At 35.5% G+C, this 10055-nt stretch overlaps 1 protein-coding gene across 1 annotated transcript; it reads right to left on the bottom strand.

The window, feature by feature from the left end:
• Positions 1-7065: 7065 nt before the first annotated feature.
• LOC149258721 (bidirectional sugar transporter SWEET1b-like) lies at positions 7066-9326 on the bottom strand. The gene is made up of 6 exons (XM_089429848.1): positions 9290-9326; positions 8462-8498; positions 8102-8318; positions 7770-7931; positions 7492-7611; positions 7066-7368 (listed from the first exon to the last, which is right to left on the bottom strand). Exons 1-6 carry the CDS (start codon positions 9324-9326, stop codon positions 7066-7068), a joined length of 876 nt encoding a protein of 291 aa, XP_089285974.1.
• Between the last annotated feature and the right edge of the window lie 729 nt (positions 9327-10055).

The raw sequence follows: 10055 nt of genomic DNA, 5'->3' as shown, positions 1-10055 counted from the left end.
GGGCCTGATTTATTTGTTAACAGATGTGCTTGTTGGCCACCCAATGTGTTTTTCATCCGCTAGATCTACAACATAAGATCCAACGGTCAATTTTAGACTGCTTGTTTGATTTGACGGACACGAGTCCTTGGGTTGCTTTGTCGTCTTGAGACCATTTTTTGGGGTAGGTTTGTCATATTGGTGGGCCTTACCGATGAGGTCGCCTATTGTACACTATTTCCATTTTTTTAATTGAATAGAAGGATCCGCTCTTGCCTTAGCAAAAAAAAAAAGACACGACTTATTGAAAAGACACCCCAATTATGTATATATATGGAGACCCTCCATTGTAATCAGGAATCAATCAATATTTCATATATCTTATATCAATCTAATAATGTTTACTCGTAAAAACGAAATTAAAGTTGAAATTTTTTAGAGTTTGTAATTATTGATCATAAGGCAATTATTACCAAGATATGAAAATAAGAAATGATTCAACATAGTATGAGAGCCAAGTTAAGAGCCCATGGTATTTTCCAAAACAACTTCGTAAAAACATAAAAATAAAAATAAAAAATAAAAACTATGAAATTTATTTTACTGGATCAAAAGGAATTCATGCATCATTTCATAATTTTTTTTACTATCGGTAGTTTATAGGTCCATGGTTTTGGTAAACCATTGACCCATGGTATTTCCTACCATATAAAACAAAATAAAAGGCTTTCTTAAACTGAAGTTCATGTTAAAACAAATATTACTCCATAGTTGGAATAGTTTTTCATTTACAAGAGGATGTCCAATCTCAGAGTAGAAGATATGTTAGATGGAGCAAACAATTTCAAATCATGGAAGCATAGAATACTTCTCATCTTAGAAGAGAATTATCTCTTGGATTATGTCAAGAAAGACCTCCCAGAACCAAAAGAGGAAGAGGCCAAGGAAAAACATAAGAAGAATGTGATCAAAGCCAAGAAAAATAGAAGATCAAGTCAATATCACAAGAAGGATGTATCTAAGATTAGGTGTTACAACTGTCAGAAGTTGGGACACTTTGCTTACCAGTATACTCAAGGGAAAGGGAAAAGAAAAGATCTAACATGCACATGAAGCAGATATGGAGGAGTCTACATCTTAGAAAAAGGACAAGGGAGACAAAATATGAAAATTTATGTATTTGTTTCAGCTCTCACATGCACCATCACTCAAAGAATGATATTTGGCTAGTAGATAGTGGTGCTTCCAAGCACATGACAGGGTCTTGAAATTCTCTTACAAATCTGACAAAAAGGAGTTCATCCCTTCAGGTGGAACTTGGAGATGATTCAAAGCATGCAGTAAAAGGAGTAGGAGAAACATCCTACCAACTTGATTTAGATAACTCCATTTCAATAAAATATTTATTGCCTGTACAAGATTTATAGAATAATCTTCTCTCTATCTCTTCTTTAGAATATCGGGGCTTCATAGTACCTTTTTTTGATGGCCAAGTCCTTCTATGGCTTAAGGGTTCAAGTATAGATTCAGACGATGTGATTGTTGTCTGAAAGGGAGGATTGTTTAAATCAAAGGGACACCCAACACAAGCTCTTACACAAAATAGTATTATCTCTAGTGAGTTATGGCACTGAAGACTTGTTCACCTCAACTACAAAGCCTTGCTAGTTTTGAGCAACATGGTCGCAGGTCTACCAGATATGTAGGCAGAGCATGATGGAGCATGCAAATTTTTTTCTCTTAGAAAGAATGCCAAGGGAAGTTTTCCAAGCAGTGACAATAGATCCAAGGGAATCTTAGACACTATACATTTGGATGTATGCAAACAAATAATTGTATCATCTCTATGTAACTTTTTATATTATGTCACTTTTACTCATGATTTCTAATGCAAAACATGGATCTATTTCTTGAAAGAAAAAGATGATTTTTTCAATAAGTTTCAAGAATTCAAGGCTTTGGTAGAAATTCTTTCTAGAATAAAGATTAAAGTTTTGAGGTCAGATAATGGAGGTGAATACAACTCAAATGAGATCAAGGAATTTTGCAGAGAAGCAAGGATTAAGAGGGAGCTGACAACTCCCTATAACCCGTAACAAAATTGGGTTGCATAGAGAAAGAATAAATCAATTATAGATGCAGCTAAAGAAATGATCCATGACCAAAACTTACCCATGTATCTGTGAGAGGAAGCATCCAGAAAAATTGTGTATGCTTAGAAAAGAAGTCGTCATAAGATATCGATGAACATGACACCAAAAGAAGTATTCACCGAGAATAAACTAGAAGTTAGCCATTAGATGATATTTGGTTGTCCATTGTAGATACATGTTCCCCAAGGAAAAGAGAACGAAGCTAAAGCCTTTAGGAAATAAGGGCACGTTTGTTGGATACAGTGAGACTTCAAAGGCTTATAAAATACACATCTCTGGACAGGGAAAGATAATTGAGATTAGCATAGATGTCACTTTTGATGAAGAAGCAACTTTCGGGAAATCTAGTGAGTCTCACATGGATGAGGACAAATAGGAGCAAGAGGCTCCCAAGGATATAGTGATGATCGAATCTACTCTAGAAGAACATATCCCGAAAGATCAAGATGAGACAATAGAGCCAGAGATACTAGTAGATCCACCCAAATAGGTTGTAGTCATCAAGAAGAGACCAGTATGACTCTGGAACACATTGCAGGAAGCAAAAAAACATGCAAATCCCAGAGGCTCCTTCAAAGAGAGCAAGAGACCACACAATTTTTCCAACTATGTGGAGCTAATGAGTAAGATCATTCATTCAGAACCTTCCACTTATGTGAAACCCACAAAATAGCAAGTGTGGAAGGATGCTATGATGGAAGAGTACCAATCCATCATGAAAAATGATGTATGGAATGTGGTTCTGAGACTAGAAGGTAAGTCATTGGTGACTTCATAATGGATCTACAAGGTCAAGTATGTTACACATGGTAGCATATAAAAGTAAAAGGCTAGATTTGTGGCTAGAGGATTCTCCCAGAAAATGATTAATAATGAAACACTTTCCCCAATAGCCAGATACACTTTTATTAGATCTATCATCTCTATTGCTTCTATTATGGGTTGGAAATTACACAAAATGGATGTAAACACTACCTTCTTGAGTGGTAGAATTGAAGAAGAAGTGTGCATAGAGCAACCACAAGGTTTTGTGATACATGGGAAGGAGTCCCATGTTTGTAAATTGAAAAATGCTTTGTACGGGCTTAAGCAAGCACCCAGGTAATGGTATGCCAAAATATATAGGTATTTGATGAGCTTGGGGTTTACTAAAAGTAATGCAAATCCTAACCTTTACTACAAGCTTGAAGATGGTTGCCCCTTGATATTGGTACTATATGTAGATGACTTGTTTCTTACAATGGATGAGAAGCTCATAAATGGAGCAAGAGGGAGCTCACTTCAAAGTTCGAAATGAAGGATTTGGGTTTAATGCACTATTTCTTGGGATTAGAAGTGTGGTAAAGACCAAATGAGATCTTCCTTAGCCAAGGAAATTATACAATTGAGATCCTGCAGAGATTCAAGATGATGGACTGCAAGTCCATGGCCACATCTATGGTTACTAATTTGAAGTTCTTGAGTGATTCTTGTTCATATTTGGTTGACCTCACGATGTATAGACAATTGATCAGATCATTGATGCACCTAGTTAATACTAGGTAAGATATATGCTTTACAGTGAACACATTAAGTCGGTACATGGTTGAGCCTAGACATGTACATTTGGTAGCAGAAAAGCATGTATTGAGGACCTACATGTATAATTGGATATGGACTCAGAATTGTCTCATACGGTGAAGTAAAGTTGCAAGGTTATACAAAATTTCACTGGGCAAGGAGTGAAATGGACACGAAAGGTACCTCAAGATGTTGCTTCAGTTTGGGATAAGGTATGATCACATGGTTTAGCATAAAATAGTTATTAATGGCACTCAGTAAAGTAGAGGTTGAATATATAGCAAACAATGATGCAAGCCATGAAGCAATGTGGCATTGCTTGTAGGGTTATTTTTTCTAGAGTTGGAGCAAACCTTGATATACTGTGATAATCAAAGTTGTGTGAAGCTTTCAGATAATCCATTATTTCATGGCAAGTCAAAGCATATAGAGATCAGATACCATTTCATTTGAGACATGGTACATAGCGGAGTAGTGGAACTCTGGTACATATCCACAGATGAGCAGAGAAAAAACATTCTCAACAAGCCTTTATCTAAAGTGAAGTTTGAATACTTCATAGACAAGCTTGGTGTGATGTAGAATGCCCACCCTTGTTGAGAGGGAGTTGTGATGTTTTTCCTACAGTAGGCAGATACTCTCCCTCTAGCCAAGGGTTTCCCAAATCAATCATGTGAAGTGACTGAGGGAGTAATGAGTAGTCTGGTACAAGTATTTTCTCCGCAATGTGAAGTGGCTAGGTGTGATTGGGAGGAGAAACATCAGATACTTGAAATGTAGTCTTGAGACTATGGTGGTAGTCCTGCCCATACCATGTGAAGTGGTTGGGTGTGATTGGGACAAGTAGAGAAGAACATCATGGAAAAATACATCCCTCGCTAAGAGGGAGTGTTGATGTTTTATATAGTAGCGGAAGGTATCCCCTTCCAAACAAAAATGTATAATATATATTATATTATATAGAACAACATATCTTTATATATTATATTATATATACAATATAATATAGAAATAGAAATAATCAATAAATAATTAAAAAGACATGTCATATTGAAAAGACGTGTCTATTAATGAAAAGACACCTAGACTATGTATATATATCAGGTCACTCAATTTTATTAGAGACCAATCAATATCTCATATATCTTTATCAATCTAATAATGTTTTCTCAATTGTAAAAATGAAATTAAGGTTGAAAATTTTTCAAGTGTGTAATTTGATTGTGAGAATGATTTCAGCAAAATCACATAGAGAATCATTTTTCGACGTGTTTCGAACCAACTAGTGTGGTTCATCGTCAGGACAAGTTGAGGAACAATTCTGAGTGATCAGTTAAATAGTGCATGCAGGTCCTTCAACAGCTATATGAACGGGCAACGGTTAAAAAGACCCTTAACGTCTAGATTAGACCAGGGCCTAGGGGAAAGGGTCAAGGTTCATTAAATTATTCAAATAATATAATAATTTCTAATCATAATTAAAGAGACCATGGTTCAATTTATTACCACAATTATAATAAATAGACTAGGGTAAATTTTATCTTATTTTATTCTATTTTATTTATTTTTATTTATTAATAATTATATATATATATATATATATATATATATATATATATATATATATTTCAATTGCAATATTATTATATTAACTTCAAGCTAATAGTAATATTATAATATTAATTTCAAATTAATATATCAATAATATTAGCCTAGGGTAAATTTTCTAATATATGAGTAATATGAATAATATTACAATTGCTACTTTGTTGTTTGATGATACTCGCTATATTAAAAGAGTCTTAATTACTAATAATACTAGTCTAGGGTGAATAATTAAAGATTATTAATTAATTACGAGACTAATGTTATTAAAAGAGAGATATTATTAGTACTAAACCATTGTTATCATAATAAAACAACCTACAGCTAAACAAACAGAGAGGGGTGTGTAATTATTGATCATAAGGCAATAATTACCAAGATCCAAAAATAAGAAGGAATTCAACATCCACGAAAAGTGAGATGCTATTGCTAACCAAGAAAATGAGTGTTGATGTGGAAACACCTAATGAAATAGCAAAGGGAAAGAAGGGAAAATGGAAGAATTCTCAAACCAAACCAGAATCCAGCCAATGGAGTAAGAAGAAAGACTTGTCCTAAATCAAATGCTTCAATTGTCATGAATTCGAGCACTATGCTAAAACTTGTCCAAACAAAGGTCTGGCAAGAAGAACTTGGGAGGATCAACACTGAAGATTAAGTTTGAATTATACTTCACCCTTATCGGTTGCATGGCTAGCACGGTGATGGGGAGTGTGTGGTACTTGGAATCAGGTGCCTCGTTCCACATGACAAGGTGTAGAGAGTTTTTCAGTGACTTGGAGGAGAAAGATGTCCAGATCCATATCAAGCTTGGGGAAGATAGAAGGTACAATGCTACTGGGACAGTAACCTTTAAGTGGGAGTCCAGATCCACTCTTCGCCTCAAATATGTCATGTTTGTTCCAGGCCTAAAGAAGAATATCATCTTTGTAGTAGTTTTGGAAGACTATCGTTATGATGTGATATTCAGAAAAGGGAAATCATCCCTGAGATGCATAGCCACGGGAAGGTGAAGCAAATCAGGGTTCATGTGAAGAACATGTATAAACTTGAGGTGGGATAATGTGTAGCCTTGAGGAGCAAGGCAGAGATTAGAGATGTTGTGGTTGAGAGGGAGTAGAGGGAGAGTTCGAGACAAGTGGGAAGATGGAGCAATTTTAGCTATACCTCTAGGATTGAGGTGGAGTGGTGTAGAACTTTAGTCCGAGAGTTGCAGAAATTTGGGCAGGGTCCATTGAGGTGTTCTCCTCATGGATCATTACCTTGTTATACGGGTAGTGCAAAGGAGTGTTGACAGTAGAGCAAGAAGCTCAATAGAAAAGTCAGCACTAGTACAATTTTTCGAGTAGACAGTTGCAAACATAGTTGATTCAATGTTTTTTGTTTTTTATGCTTCTCCGTTACAATTGTTGCAGTAGCAGCACTAACAGTGATAGGTGTTGCTACCATACATTCTGACTCAGGTAATAGAATAGAGGTAGACCATGGTCGCAAATTGCCACGACAATGAAATTTTATACATCTTATCAATTAAAAATACACGACATAGTGCAAGGAGGCTTAGCCTCCATTCACTTTTACTCCAATCTCAGTAAATGTGATAAGTAGCGAAAAGGCGCATCCCTCGTGAAGGACGACCAACAACCACTCTGCATGCGTAGTGTATAGTTTTTGGACTTGAATTATTCAAATCCAATCATGGAAGCGGGTTCATGCAGAATTAAATGCATCTTAGACCCCCTATCTTCGAAACCAGACTCAATATACTTTAACCCAGATCTGCAATGGTCGGATCTACTGATATTACTATGGCAAAAGTTGATTTCTCGGCTTCTATTTTATGAACCGTGACATCCACTGCATTCAGGTCTATTTGTTTCTTAACTGTTACATCCACTGCATTCAGGTCTATTTGTTTCTGAACTGTTACATCCACTTCATTCATGTCCATCTGTTTGGTCTGAGAAAGTTCGTTGGTATATGCAGGTGATACAATTAGCCTTGACTTTCTGTAAATGAAGTACACAGCAAGCTGGACCATTCCTAGAACAGAACCAATACCACTCGGCACCTGCAAAGTGAACATGGAAGAAATTGAAAAGATAATAATCATTATAAGAAAAAGAGAATTTCTGAATGAAAGACTTATGATATAGGAGTTAAATTAAGGTGCAGAAGAAATAAAGAAACTTACACCAATGAAGAGATCCCGAGTGACTACAGCGTATGCAACCCAGGCTAGTGCATTTATGAAGTTGAATAGAGACAGTAAGAATGGCATGCACTCTACACTTTTAGTTCTAATCACAACTTTCTGCAAAACATACACAAAGAAAACACAACATACATTATTCAGCAGGAGGAAGTATCATGAACAATACATGTATTAGAAGAATAATAGATATATAATTCTAAACTGGTATAATATACATGTATTAGAAGAATAGCATGGTAGAAGAAGAATTAACATACCAAAACAGATAATGGCGAAGCATACATGACAATGGACAAAATGACACCCACACAACCTACTACCACCTGTCTTAAATGGTAAGTATGCAACACAAATATGGTAATTGCAGCTTCCATGACGAAGGCCATTATCAAACCACAGCTCAGCCTTACTGTCTTCACCTGGAAGAGTATTCATGGCAAAATAATGAGCAGAAATTCAAATCACAGTGTTGCATGTATAAAAGCATCAGTCCAACATCTGATCATTAATATCTGCAATTCTTCTGTAAACTTGTATTTGAGGTTAATATCAAAAGAGTTAAGATAGGTGGATAGACAAGTTGAGTTACCTTCTTCTTTCGGGAAGCAAAAGTGAGAAAGGACATGACATAAAATGTTTCGATAAGAAAGCCTGCACCATTGATGGTAAGGATCATAGTACTGTGGGGTTTAACGAATGACCTTTCATAGAGCAGCCCAAGAGCACAGTTAAACAGTGTGAACAGATACGGATACCCAGAATATTCTTGCGTAGACTTTTGCTTATATATTCCCCAAAATGTTGCCCTGCAAACCATTTGAAATTAGTTCACTACACAACCTTTATTAATCAAATTAACTCTCTACCAAAAGAGCTATTAACATTATCTCTACCAAAAGAGCTATTAACATTTAAGAAATGAAAATAAGGTACAATACTGTATACGTACATGGGAGACAAGTATAGCTCCAGTGAAGTTATATTTCCTGTTCAAGCCATACATATTTTGTCATGTTTTCAACATGTAATTGTTGTCATCCAAACACAATAGTTTATAAAATATTAGCTCTCAATCATCCAAATTCAACTCAAAAGTCCCAATTCAATTAGGCATTGAATAATCACAAACTATGATCTATCTTTATGAATAATCACAAACTATGGTGTATCCTTATGTTTACTCCAAATTTGAAAATATTTTGGAAATAGTATATATAAATGAAGTTAATTATTTGATTTTGGATTATCTTTATATATATTACAATTCATTAACTATTTGACTTTGCTTATTCCCATTATATTTCTTGAATATTCTAAAATCTACTATAAACTTACATGAACATAATCAATCTTACCATAAATGTAATGTGTTCTGAGATATTTTATTTCACGTAGAAACGGATCAAGATACATTTTGAAAGTATCACTAAACACGAGAGTCAAAGAAGACTGGTTGATAAACTGGATGCATAATATAACTGCAACCCCAAGGTGACACCCCCGTATGAATCAAACGTGACAGAATAACTAATAGTAGTAATAAGTACTGTTTAATGGGAAAAAGACTGAATTTTTAAATCTGTGGATAAGGGATATTTTTCACTCAGCTCTCCTACTGTATGAAAATGGATACATTTCACTTTCTCAGAGTCCAACATTCGAGCATTTACAGCTGGTAGAGGGGACCTTAAAACTTTGATTATGAACAAAATATTACTTCGCTGCGATAAGGATCCTACCATCATAATATTATTGAGCAGCTAAACGAAAAACTCACCAATAACTCCAACAACAACCTGAGAAGATAATGCCATGTTGACCTAACAAAAACAAATATTATGAAATGATCGATCGAACAACGTTAATGGTGAAGAACTCAAACTCTCTAGGCCATTTTACAGACCTTAAAGTGATCAGTGAGTGACAGTGAGTATTATCCATGGAAAATAATTGAAAAAAAAAAAAGGAAGTGGTGATGTAGCTAGGTCAAACAGTATTTGCATGGAGCAGCAGCTTTACACATCAGAATTATTGGATCCCAGCTGATCAAACTAAGTATTGAAGCGCTCTGGTTACAATTCTGTAGAATTATTAATGCATACAATGAGGAAAACCGCACAAATTGTCAAGTTGCATACTCTTTTTTTCAAGTATAAACCATCATGGACGGAAATGGCGTTGTCACTAAGCTTAGACGAATCGGGTAAGGATGCAGATGGAAGGAAACCCAGAATATTGTGTTGTGTTACCGTCAAAGCAGTTGGATTTGATACCAAGTACAGAACCCAATTGCGCCCAGTTGTCATATCGTTGAAAATGTATGTCAAAACAAAAGGAGGGATGAGTAATTTTACGGAGGGGAAAGATGTTGTGTGATACAGGTCATGGTAACGTAGGCCATGCCCTAGGGATATCTATAAACAGGAATCATCCAAACATGCCCTCTGAAATGTAATTCAGAGTTTTGCAGGGAAACTACAGAAGATTAGGTGACCCATTTTTGCTCTACTGTCTCGCGATAAATCACCATGATTCCTACCACC

This window comes from Pinus tabuliformis, chromosome 6, assembly GCF_031772625.1.
Source record: "Pinus tabuliformis cultivar Carrire ecotype Pingquan chromosome 6, CPIR1, whole genome shotgun sequence".
Lineage (NCBI taxonomy): Eukaryota > Viridiplantae > Streptophyta > Pinopsida > Pinales > Pinaceae > Pinus > Pinus tabuliformis.
Note: the sequence above shows the minus strand (reverse complement) of the source record. Positions and strands in the feature narration are given on the sequence as shown.

Excerpts from the sequence above, each read along its gene's own strand:
- LOC149258721 (XM_089429848.1), bottom strand. The coding sequence starts at position 9,326 with ATGGCATTATCTTCTCAGGTTGTTGTTGGAGTTATTG. Across the intron at positions 7,932-8,101 it reads TTGCTTCCCGAAAGAAGAAG|GTGAAGACAGTAAGGCTGAG; the intron begins GTAACTCAACTT and ends ATACTCTTCCAG. Across the intron at positions 7,369-7,491 it reads CTCGGGATCTCTTCATTGGT|GTGCCGAGTGGTATTGGTTC; the intron begins GTAAGTTTCTTT and ends TTCACTTTGCAG.